The sequence below is a fragment of the Papio anubis genome, chromosome 11, assembly GCF_008728515.1.
Source record: "Papio anubis isolate 15944 chromosome 11, Panubis1.0, whole genome shotgun sequence".
Taxonomy (NCBI): domain Eukaryota; kingdom Metazoa; phylum Chordata; class Mammalia; order Primates; family Cercopithecidae; genus Papio; species Papio anubis.
Genome location: NC_044986.1, coordinates 12,663,117 through 12,675,596, shown reverse-complemented (window position 1 = coordinate 12,675,596; position 12,480 = coordinate 12,663,117). Strand labels below are relative to the sequence as shown.

The 12,480-nt window shown below is 45.9% G+C and overlaps 1 protein-coding gene across 10 annotated transcripts in view; it reads left to right on the top strand.

Moving 5' to 3' along the window:
* The window catches only part of PLPP4 (phospholipid phosphatase 4), a 135,509-nt gene extending 124,037 nt beyond the window's left edge, over nt 1-11,472 (top strand). For all 10 annotated transcript variants that reach the window (XM_017944389.2, XM_017944388.2, XM_003904339.4 and 7 more), the window contains one exon: nt 10,916-11,472. Coding sequence is in view for 9 of the 10 variants with exons in the window: in XM_017944388.2 (XP_017799877.1) it covers nt 10,916-11,115 (200 nt within the window). In the remaining variant the exon portion in view is untranslated. The remainder of the gene's footprint in view (nt 1-10,915) is intronic.
* The last annotated feature ends 1,008 nt before the right edge of the window (nt 11,473-12,480 follow it).

Sequence of the window (12,480 nt, the reverse complement as noted above, 5' to 3'; positions counted from 1 at the left end):
GGCTGCCCTGATCTAGAAATTGGACTCTCCAGAGGTGCATCTGGAGCAGTGGTCTAGAATCGTCATGGTTGTTAAGCAAGCCTATCATTGCTGATGAAGTCTAAGAAGCACTGGGAAAGAGCTCCACCATATGTGTCAATTTTAACCAAACAAAGCAAAGAAAACGTGCCTGAATCCAGCTTTTTTGGGTGAATGGGCTTCCATGATAGGTCTGTGACCCAAACCTCCTCTCCCTTTCTTGTTTTCCGACTGTTGCTGGGCATTGTTCATCTCCCCCCTCTCTCTGTCTTTGCAGCCAGCTGCCTTGCAGGACTTTTCCTTTTCTTTTTTCCTACCTTTTCCAGGTTTTTTTTTTGTAGTGGTAATGAGGCAATGGATGGGGACAGAGTTGAGGGGAACTCCTAGCTGAGAGCCCCTCCTTCCTCATCTTCTCTGGAGACCTTGTGCTCTTTTCAGCACTGCCCAGCTTCTCCTGTTCCTTTCTAGTCTCATCCCTACCCCCATATCCTCCTGGAGCTCATGCTCTGGGTGTCCTGTGACCCCAGCCTAGCTTTGAGCTGAAGGGTGAAGGGTATAGGGAAAGAGATGCTGACATGGTTTGGACAGCACAGCAAGTATCAAGTGCTGCTAAGGTCTGAGGCCCTCCTGATGGGGGAGGTCAGAAGAGGGTCACAGGTCTGAGCCTGCCCTTGTTCTGTTTTTAATCAATGACTCGGATGAAATGCTGGATGATAAGAAGCCACATCATGAGACGGAAGGATGGAGAGAGTCACTGGGCCAACAAAAACAAAGGCACAGCCCCCCCTTGGAACTGGGAATATTTTCCCACAGAATTGTTTTCCACATATGTGATTAGGGCATTTCCCCATGAAGAATATTATGGGCCAAATGGCCTTTTATGGACTGCTTCTCATTGATCCCTTGTGAGCCAGTTTCTTCTTTGAGCGCAGGAACAATTAATCCCTAAATATTTCACAGAGCTTTTCGTAGATTGAAAGAAATAATGGGTCCAAATGTTCTTTGTAAATGGAAATTTACTACACACATGCAAAGTGGTATCATTGTTGCTTAGTACATTTTCGCTAAGGAAGGATGCGTTGTGTTTCCCAAACAACTGACTTGGAGGCAGACATTTTTTTTTTGGAACATGATTTATTTGTAAGCTACAAATGCCAGGTTCTCACTTTTATTCAATCACTTTGGATTCGGGAATGATTTGGGGGTTTCAGAATTGAATCAGTTTTTCCTTTATCTTGGAGTCAGTAAGAGCCTTTGCATAGTACTGACAACCTAAGATGTGAGGCTGGCCTGTCTTCAGCACTCTCTGACTCTACCCTGTTTTGTTCCTCATTTCCTAGCTGTGGTAGTGTAACGTGGCCAGAGTAAAGGAATGTGGAATCACAGCTCTTGTCTTTAGAGAGTGGTGAATTTATGCTGCAGCTGGTGTACCCAAGGCCTGTTGGCAACTGGGGCTTTGAAACCAACCATACTATCCAACAGGCACAGAAAGGAACTATGAGCAGTCAAGTGAGAATATTCATCCTCTGTGGGCTGTTGGGAAAGCAAAGCAAGAGAATTTATGTTCAGTGATGGTTAAAACCATATTTGGGAATCAAACCAAAACTGCATCATGGTAGACTTCTGCAGCCCAAACTGAACGTGCATCTGTTGGTACAGGTTATTGATATAGCCCAAGGACCAGTTCAGCTCTGTCATTTTCTGTTCAACTTATACCCTTGGAGTCAGCCAGGAGAGGAACACAGCTTCGTTTGGATACTCTAAAGGGCTCTGAGTCAGGCTCATTTTACCTGAGTTCCCCCCTCATGAGGCTGTCTGCCACTGTCCACACCAGTTGTTTTCAACTGGGTGATGGAGAGGCTGACTGTACCTCTCAGGGGACATTTAGCAATGTCTGTAGACATCTTTTTAGTTGTCACAACTTTGAGAGGTAGGTGCTACTGCCATCCAGTGGGTGGAGGGTTAGAGACTAGGGGTTCTGCTAAATGTTCTACAATCGCAAGGCTCCCTGCCCACCAACAAGGGGTTATCCAAACCCAAATGTCAACACTGCCCAGTTTGAGAACCTCTGTTCTACATTGTACCCCAGTTCCATAGTTCTTTTCCCTGTTACATGTTAAGAAGCAGCAATGTTCTGGGAGTGGAAAGTTTTGTTCATTCAACACTCAATTATTAAGGGAGAAATCAAGGAGCCCTCAACGGTTTCCCGTTGGGAGGAGGGAGGCAGAGTGAGGTCTTCAACTGCAGTGTAGGTGGATGTTTGAGGCAGGATGCCTGATTAAGATAAATAACTTGTTTTCCTTTGGTGAACTAAGCTGCCCAGTGACTGTGGGCGGGGGCCATCCATCATGGTGAGAATTCACATGGAGGCCCGTTAGCATCAGCAAAACTCAAGTCCCCCTCATTATAGACTTTAGTTAACAGCATTCATGTTGTGAGATTTTATGACTCCATTTCAATTTTGATTTAAGCAACTGTGCCTAATGTAGAAATACATCCAATTACTCGCTTACACATCATATCCAATAAATAGCCCATAATCTCCAATGACTCTCTCTCTCTCCACTATCATGGTTATTTTCTGTTATTGACACCCCCTGGTCTTTTCTGCCTCCCCAGCCCACTCCAAATATACAAATCTATTGTTTTATTAAGTGAGGCAAATACAGAGGCACAGGCCATGGCATAGGGAAGGACACATGAAACATCTAACAGAACTTCCCCAGACACAAAACCAGCTGGATCAATACTAAATCTCTATGTGGCTGATGTGCCCTGTGTCCTTGTGACATCCTGGCTTGCAGGTCAACTGGAAGCTGGAGAGTTTCACAGATGATGCTAACTACAAAGCCCGGTACCCTCTCAAACAGGCTCCCCTTTGTGATTGACAGTGTGTTTAACGGTGCTCAGACTTGTGGAATCCCCCTGCTAGAGAAAATAAATGCAGACAAAGAGCAGAGCGTGTCATTAAACTGACCTCTGCCTCTATTCACGCTCTTGTATGATTACGATTCCTCGTACATGGAGGGTTACAGCTACTAGTGGCAGGAATGTGGTGTTTGCTCTATCACTGGACTTAATAATGAGCTCCCCTGACCCCTCAAGTCCCTGCACCTGAAACCAGGCTCTCCCCATGTGACTTTAGGTTTGGAGATAACAGTTTAAACACTTGTTTCTCTAATTATAGGTCATCTGAAGCAGCCCTGGGTCCCTGAGTGGTGTTTCATTATAAGAAAGAACACCCCCCTCTGGATGTAATCTAGGGAAACCGGTCTCAAAGAATGAAACAGTCATTTGTTCCCACCCAGACTAAGGTTGGAAAGTGTCTCGGTCAGATACAGACACAGTTGTCTAACTGAGTTGAAGTTTTCAAGATGGCCATTATTGCCTTCGCCTGCTTTCCCAGATTGGGCTGTGAAGGGTCTGTGATATGAAATGAACTAAATGTAGTTACCAAACTTCAGGAGATTACTGACCCTGCAAATGCAGGTGTTTTGGTGGTTGGATATTGTGCTGGACTGTTTCATGTGCACAAAATACTTCTGGCCTCAAGAATCCCAGGCAGAAGCTATTCCCTTTGGAGAAACCCTTGCTTCAAAGTCTGATGACATTCTATAACTCACAGGACTCTCTCGAGTTCTCCTTCCTTTTGTTACTGATAAACTCAGTAGCCCCAAAGGATGGGATCGTTCCCTGTTCAGTGTGACAGAGACATTACATGAAATCAAAAGTAAGCATCAAGCAGAGTAAGTTTTATTCCATGGCCAAAGAATGGAGAAGTGGGGGCCGGGCGCGGTGGCTTACGCCTGGAATCCCAGCACTTTGGGAGGCCGAGGCGGGCGGATCACGAGGTCAGGAGATTGAGACCATCCTGGCTAATACGGTGAAACCCCGTCTCTACTAAAAAAAAATACAAAAAAAGTAGCCAAGCATGGTGGCAGGCACCTGTAGTCCCAGCTACTCGGGAGGCTGAGGCAGGAGAATGGCGTGAACCTGGGAGACGGAGCTTGCAGTGAGCCGAGATTGCGCCACTACACTCCAGCCTGGGCGACCGAGTGAGACTCCGTCAAAAAAAGAAAGAAAGGAAGGAAGGAAGGAAGGAAGGGAGGGAGGGAGGGAGGGAGGGAGGGAGGGGAACACAGCTCTCAGATGAACTTCTCAGTTAGTGAGGGGTGAAGGGATTAAAATATAGGGTTTCTCTAACGAAGAGGTCGGGTAGTAGAATCTAGGGGAGGAATAGTCGACTCTTTTTCTGGAAATGGATGGTGAACTCCTGGGAACCAGAGTGCTGCCTTCCTTTTATGGCTTCTTCCAGTTGTTGTCATGGCAATTGTCAACTGTCATGGTGCTAGTGAGAGTGCCATTTAGCATGGAAATTAGATTATAATGAAGCCTGAGGTCTTCTTGAAGTTGCTCTGTCAGCTATCTTGGTTTTACCCGTTTCAGGTAGTCTAGTGACAAAGGGAACTTTTTACCACAGGGGCCCCATTTCTTAAAGATAAACAGCGTTAGGGAGGGGTGGAAATCCAGCTATGTCATGTAAGCCTTACATTGAGTAACACCCTCCCTTTCCCTCCCCTCTATCTCTGTCTCCATCTCTCTGTCTGCCTCTGCCTCTTACACACACACATGCACACACGCACACACACATACACACACACACACACGGCTGAGGGACACACACTGTTAACCAGGCCTCCCCTGTGCTGTCAGAAGCAATCTGTAGATTTTCTAAATGAAGTGACTTGAAAAAGATCCCTTAGAACAATATGATTGTTCCCACCAAAAGCCTGCCAGCCTGGGTAGAACAAAAACACTGAGATTCTCCCTCTACTATCCTCAGCCCAAGTGAATTGATCTCACCTCATTTTCCCTCCACAGTTGGCTGCTCTGTGTGGCAGGGCCCACAGTCACATTTACCACTGGCTGCCAACCCCCGCCTCTGTCTGGGAACTTCTGAGTCTTGACTGCCCATCTCAATCCACCGGCCTCTGTATTGATGCCCAGGAGAGCGTGAGAAGCCTCAGCCCCTGGCTCACCCCTCCCTCCCGTCAAAGTCCACTGCATAGCCTGCTTTCAGCCTCAAGAGAGGCATTCTCAGTCAGGACTTCTGCCGTCTTCCTGCCTCCTGGTGTTTCCCCGTGACGTCATTCCCAGGGAAGGTGGACGTTGCTTGCTCCCAAGTCTCACTGGCATCCTTCCTTTGTTTTACTCAAGGGAACCTGTCTCTTCTCAGCTTTCTTTGGTGTTCTGTGTGCCAGGCCCTGGCAACCACTGATCTACTTTTTATCTCTGTGGGTTTGCCTATTCTGCACATTGCATATAAATAGAACCACACAATGTGTGGCCCTTTGTGGCTGGTGATGTTGATTCTTTAGTGCCTCTTGTAGATGTTGTTCAGCTCATGTCAGTTCCCCATTTACTGAATAAAAGTCTGCTGAGTTCTGGGAAATAAATAGGAATGAAACATCCCAGAGTCCTAGATAATGGCATGTAGTCAGGGAGATAGATTCAGAAACAGGAAACCCCACTGGTGGTAGGTGTGAGGCCATAGAGTGCATAGATGGCAGCCCAGAGAGACAGCAGGGCCCCTGGTCCATGCTGAGGGCTCCACAGAGCCACAAAGGGACATGGAAAACATTCTGCTCCAGCCCACACCAGATGACTGGTCAACCTGTGTCCTATAGTCTTACAAAGACACTGCCCCTCTCTTAAAAGATGGGTCTACCTTCAGTTTCTCAGATTTGCCGAATCTCCTTTGTCATCAGCACCTTCACACATACCCTTCTCTCTGCCTGGAAAACCACCAGTGCCCTCCTTTCCTCTACTCCTCAACTTCTCCCGGTTAACTCTTGCTCATCCTTCTGGTCTTAGCCTGAGGGTCATGTCCTCAGCAAAACCTCTGCTCCAGAATAGCCCAGGTCTGTGTGCTGGGTGAGCTCACAGACCCTCACACATTTCCTTCATGGTGCTTATCATAGCTGCAAATTGCTGATAAGGCTGTCATTGTTTAGTATCTGTCTTGCCCCTTTGCTGGAAATTCTGGGACAGCAGGGACTTGTCCCATTGGTTCAGCCTGTGCCCTAGGCTTGGCCATCATGCCCGACCCCTGATACATATGCAATGCATGTGTATGAATGAATGGCATCAGTGCTACGTAAGGAGACAGAAGTATTTTGTATTCCAGAAACACTGAGATCCATTTATTTCCCTTTTGAGACGTCCGGTTGATTTGGGGCAAAGTTAATCCCAAGTGTTTTTCCCCCAATAAGGGCTTTCTTGTCCCCCACTTGCCTGTCTATCAAGAGGATACGAATGCGATTTTATCAAAATAGCAATAGCCCACTTGAGGCAATTGATGACAAGCTCCTTCATAAAGTAAGTTATTGTTTGGATCTTGTTCACCACCTTTGTAATAAACACAGCCCCAAAATGACTTTGCTGAGAAGCAGCTTGGATAGACCTTTCATTGCCCTTGTTACTTCTGATAACTCCCATAGCACCTATGATATCACTTTTCACTCATTCCATTAAATGGGAAACAGAATTGGCAGGAATTGTCATTTCCATGCATGCTGCTATGTCAGTAAGTCTGGGAAACATTCTTGGGATGATTTGATGTCTTTTGGTCAATGATCCACCTAATGAAATGCTGTGCTACAGAAAATAGAATGTTGAATGGTGTTATTTGTAGGTTTTACTCTTTGGTCTGTTTAGTCAATGGCTCACCTGCAGATGTTGTGGCTCATTTTAGATGCTAATAAAAATGCCTCATGGGACTGTTTCCTGGGGTTAGAGGAAAAACAAAACAATAGTGCAACTCTAAGACCTTGAACCAGAAAAAGGCCTGACACATTTTATAGGCTGGTGTCCATAAGCTAGTGAAGAGATTCTTCATTTAAGCAACTTCACTTAATCATGTTAATTACACCCTCTGGCCCTGCTCCAGAATTCATGGTACATATGGCTTTACAATTTCTTGGGTGACAAATGTGTTTTTAAGTTCCTTAGAAGTTTATTTACAATGCTATGAAAATGTAGCCATGTCAGAGAGGTGAGATCTGTAAGCTGCTGCGTTGCTGTGTGAGGAGAAGGATGGGGCAGGATGAGAAAGCCTCCAGCAGCTCTGGAGTGGAATGTGAGAGCAATGGGAAAAGGATAACAAGGATGGATACTATGTTTATGTCCTATTTTGGCATGCTCCATGAAATAATCATTAGAAGTAATATATTATTAAATTATCATCACAACTTACTGAGGCAGATACTGAGATCCACATTTGAGAGATAAGGAAACTCAGAGAGGCAAAGCAACTTGCCCTGGTAGGGTCTGCGATGTCAGCCTTAGGATTTCTCAGCATGGAAGATTCTTGGATTGGGGGTGAGGATAAGTGGTGGTTACCTTACTGCAGCCCCAGGAGCCTCCAAAAGGACAAACAGTTCTTCTCTTGGGAATGGATCTGCTGCCTTCTTTTCTTGTTCATTCTTGGTAATGCCTCTTGTTTTCCCTGCTGTCCTCCAATCCCCCCTACTCTGATGGCTGCTCACCAAGTCTGAGCAGACACGAATATGTATTCGTTGCCTTTTTGCCAGACAGCTACTGCGCAGTCACACTGTGTTCATCAGTTGTGGACGTTTGAACTAGTATGGGGAGAAAGCAGTGACAATTATTTGGTCTCTCCCTTTGACCAGTTAGAATGACTTTTATTTCTGATATTTTATCTCAACCAACGAGAGGATATGACCTGTTTTTTTTCTTTTCTTTTCTTTTCTCTTTCTTTTTTTTTTTTTTTTTTTTTAAAGAGATGGAGTCTTGCTCTGTTACCTGGGCTGGAGTGCAGTGGTGCGATCTTAGCTCACTGCAACCTCTGCCTCCCGGGTTCAAACAATTCTCCTGCCTCAGTCTCCAGAGTAGCTGAGATTAAGGTGCATACCACCATGCCTGGCTATTTTTTTTTTTTTGTATTTTTAGTAGAGATTGGGTTTCACTGTGTTGCCCAGGCTGGTCTCAAACTCCTGAGCTTAGGCAATTCGCCCTCCTTGGTCTCACAAAGTGCTAAGGGATATGACCTATTTTCTTAATGCACCTTGGTAGAGTCTCCAAATAATCTCAATGTATGACCTCAGTAGGCTGACTCAGGATCAAATTCCTGGAACATTTATATAACAAGGCCTCTTAGGCACCTTGGACTTGTGGTTCCATGCTAATATGTTACTGATGAGGTCATCAAGAGGACCAGAATAGGAAAGGGGCACACCCGAAAACACACAGGACAGCAACCCAATCTAACCCTGAGTTACTATGTATCCATTTCCCTCAACAAACATAATTATGCTGTGAGCAAGGTGTTGGCCAAGGTGTTGAAGGAACCAATAGCCAACCCTTATAGAGTTGAGTCCAGCATTAAATATTAAACAATCACACAATTTGTCATTGTTTGCCACTCTAATTGCACAGGGAGTGGGGAGGGGCTACTAACGTGTAACTGGGAGACTTGGTCTAGTCTGGAGGTCAGATGAGGCTATGTTGCACAATGGTATTGAGCTCTGAAGTATGAATAGAAAAATGATATTGAGCTCTGAAATATGAATAGAAATTGATTAGGGGAAGGCATGAGGAGAAGGGATTCCTGGGAATCCAGGATCAGAACAGCACATGTGAAGCCCCAAGAGGAGAAGCAGCACATGTATTTGAGGAACTAAAGGGAAGACCATGGCTTCGGTAGGATGAGTGAAGGGGAAATAGCTGGGATGGTTGGCAGGGCCAGGGATGCAGCCTTAAATGACACAGGGGCTTGGCTGTTCTCTTACAGCAGTGGGAAGGAGTCAGCCAAGCAGGAGAATGGCTGCGCCTATTTACTCTTAAGAGAACATCACCGCTGTGTCCCAAGTCCAGTTCCAGAGCAGTGTCCTGGGCCCTGGGTCTGCATGCACGGAAAGCTTATGCTGTCATCACGGACATGTCTAAAATAAAAAAGCTTTTCTTTTATTTATACTTCTTTTCCTGCTTTGCTATTGCAGATTAATAAAATTACATGCATGAAATTACTAAATTTGTTTTAAAGAAGATAAAGCTGTTCATTATAAGAACTTTGCATGTTTTTCTATTAGCTTCGTAGAAACTCTGAAAGTAGAAACAGTTCTATGAATGATACTGAAATATGAAAATATTGTCCCTGTCCTCAGAAATTATCCTGTTAGATCTAGATAGAACCAGGATACCAATAACAGGATCACAAAAAATGACTGATAGGTGCAGGGCACGTTTCTAAGCATTGAGCAGCTTGTTTTCCTGAAAGATACATTTCTTTGACAACCACTCAACATGTCACCTACAGGAGACAGAGGCACATTAGTTTGTGACTTAAACTGAAGTCTCTCTACAGTGTGTTGCTTACTGGGAAGCGTTGGGAAACTTACCACCCTGAGCACTGATCCTTCAGGATCACCACTGGCCCCTACCTGAATGCAGGTGGACACACCCTTCAGCCCATAGGCCTGCTGCATCCTGAAGGCTGGGACCTCAGAGTCATGTGGTTATCGAGCCTGGAATGAACCCGCCAGCGTGTGTGCACAGCACCACGGACCAGTGCAACTACAGGATCAGGACTCCAGGGTTCAAGCCCAATTCTTTTGGGGAAAATGGGGCTGATCCTGCCTGCCTACAGGAAGTCTGTATGGTTCAACAAGGAAATAACTGTGAAAGTGGAGACCCCCCAACGGAGAATGGCAATTCAGCCTGATAGAAACCTTGAAAGAGTTCCCATTTTTTTTTTTTTTTTTTTTTGGTTAGGGGAGATTTTCCACTAGACTAGAATCTTTTCAGCAAAAATAACCCATAGACAGTTAAAGTGAACACACACACAGATACTAAGTGAGCGTTGTTGGTGTGAGCTGCTTTTATGAGGTCTCTATTGAGAACTACCTGAATGTTCTCTTTGGCAAGGGGCTTCCCTGGGGCAGAGGGCTGGTATTCCCTGCAGATGCACCCTTCTGCCTCACCTGCTCCCCTCTCGTCTCCCAGCTGGTAAGATCTGTAGCTGTTAGAGAATTGAGCCCTTCCTGCCAGAGGTCTGCTGAGTTTGCCAACACAGGCATGTCTTAAAATGTTTTATTCACTTTGTCTGTGACACAGAAGGTTCATTTCATCCCTTGGAAACCACTTACCACGAGGCAGAGACCCTTTCACCTGCTGGATTTTCTGCAGCACACCAGCAATATTACACTGGTGGGAACTTCCTTAAAAAAAAAAAAAAAACAGCACAGCTCCCGAGATATTTAGATCCTACAGAGATGGCTTGAATTTTTCTTCCAGAATTTAGAATTAATTTCAAAAATCAGGGATACAAATTTGAGTTTATGCAATGCTCAGGTGTGAGTTAAAGAAATACAGGGAAGGGCTCGGTATGGAGGTTCACGCCTGTGATCCCAACGCTTTGGGAGGCCGAGATGTGCAGATCACTTGAGGTCAGGAGTTCGAGACCAGCCTGGCCAACATGGTGAAACCCTGTCTCTACTAAAAACGCATAAATTAGCTGAGAGTGGTGGCATGTGCCTGAAATCCCAGCTACTTGGGAGGCTAAGGCAGGAGAATCACTTGAACTGGGGAGGCGGATGCTGCAGTGAGGCGAGATTGCACCACTGTACTCCAGCCTGGGCGACAGAGCAAAGAACAGGGAAGAAAGAATCAAGAACTCATTTTTTAATGTGTAAGTGCCAGAAATGATGGCAGTTTGCAGAGGCCACCACCATGGTTTCTCTTTCCGTTAGTCTTTCAGGGGGTCCTGTAAGCAAACCAGGTCCTAGAACAGGAAGGAGAAGTGCTTTCTGGAAAATATAACTGGCCACATTTGAACAAATAGTAACCCATTTTTCCCGCTCTGCTGTTTCCTGCCTAGATTCCTTTGTGGGCGGAGTCATCGGCCTCATTTTTGCATACATTTGCTACAGACAGCACTATCCTCCTCTGGCCAACACAGCTTGCCATAAACCCTACGTTAGTCTGCGAGTCCCAGCCTCGCTGAAGAAAGAGGAGAGAACCACAGCTGACAGCGCACCCAGCTTGCCTCTGGAGGGGATCACCGAAGGCCCCGTATGACCAGTGTCCTGGGAGGATGGACACTAAGCCCTGGGCACATCTGCCACCCTGACATCATAACACAATAGAAATGGTTTTCTGTAGTGTTTTTCATCAGTTGTTTCTCAAAGTCATCGTACTTCTGCTTCTGTTTCACTGATGGTGTTCCTGCTACTTTAAATGTCTACTTCCAACATCCTTGAATTTGCAAACAAAGGACACCAGGAGCAATCTCTGAGAGACGTGTGGAAGAGGCTGCGAAGGTGGGGTTTGGGGAGCTTGGCCGATTCCTTTATCCAAAGTGTTTGCTGTAACAGCCACCTTCCTATGTTTTCATGGTTGTAAAACACAATAAAACTTCCCACCTGGAAGAGTTGATGTTGGCCGCCCAGTGCAACAAGTCATTTGGAGATGCAGCAGGTTTCTCAGCAGAGACCCAAAGCCTGCTTTGTCTGTAGGTCATTCCAGGTGCTGAGCTTGGAAGCAAAGGCTCAGAACCTTTCTGAGCCATCAGCTTCTCATAGCCCATGTCTCTAAAATAGATTTGAAACTTGGAGTGACAGCTTGAGCATTTCCAGGGCTTTTGAATCATTGAATCTGGAAGCAAATAAAATTAATAACTTCATGCACAGACCTCCACCAAACACAATGAGCGTGAAGATGCATGAGTGCCTGTGTGGGGGATGAGGTCACTGCAGTTGCCTGAGGGTTCATGGGCACAATATCCTTCCCATCTTCCAGTCTGTTTATGGAGCCACTTCTGTAGCTCTGCCTCATACAGTGAATTTTCGGGGCATGGGGGCTTTACTTAGCTCTTCTGCAAGAAGTGGTGTGACTGATCTCACAGATCAGAAACCGCATGCCTGGGGCTCATCTCAAGGGAGTGGCTGAGTGGCCATTGGAGGTAAGAAGCAGCTTCAGGCTGAGAGTTTTTCCCCTTTAAGGTCTGAGTTTTGCAGAGCTCTGCTCTAAGGATTCTCCAAGTGGTGGTGTGTTCCTGTTCCTATCTAGCAGGCAATGTTTCAGCATGATAGGACTCTGGTAGAGGGTACAAGAACAGAATCAGGAATGTGCCATGTCTCTCGCTCAGCTCTTTGCATTGTTGAATACAGCCAGTCAGCCAGTCAATGTGAACCTTTTTCAGTCTGAGTATACAGCACGCTGCTCCTTGGCCAGCTTATTTTTTCAAGGCAGTGAACATCCCCTTCATCCAGTTCCGATCGGATGTACCATGTGGTTCTTCAGATTCCTGGGCCTGGGTGCTACGAGGTGATGCATCTTTGCTATCCGGAGTGTTACTTTTTTTTTTTTTGAGATGGAGTCTTGCTCTGTCGCCCAGACTGGAGTGCAGTGGCATTATCTTGGCTCACTGCAACCTCTGCCTCT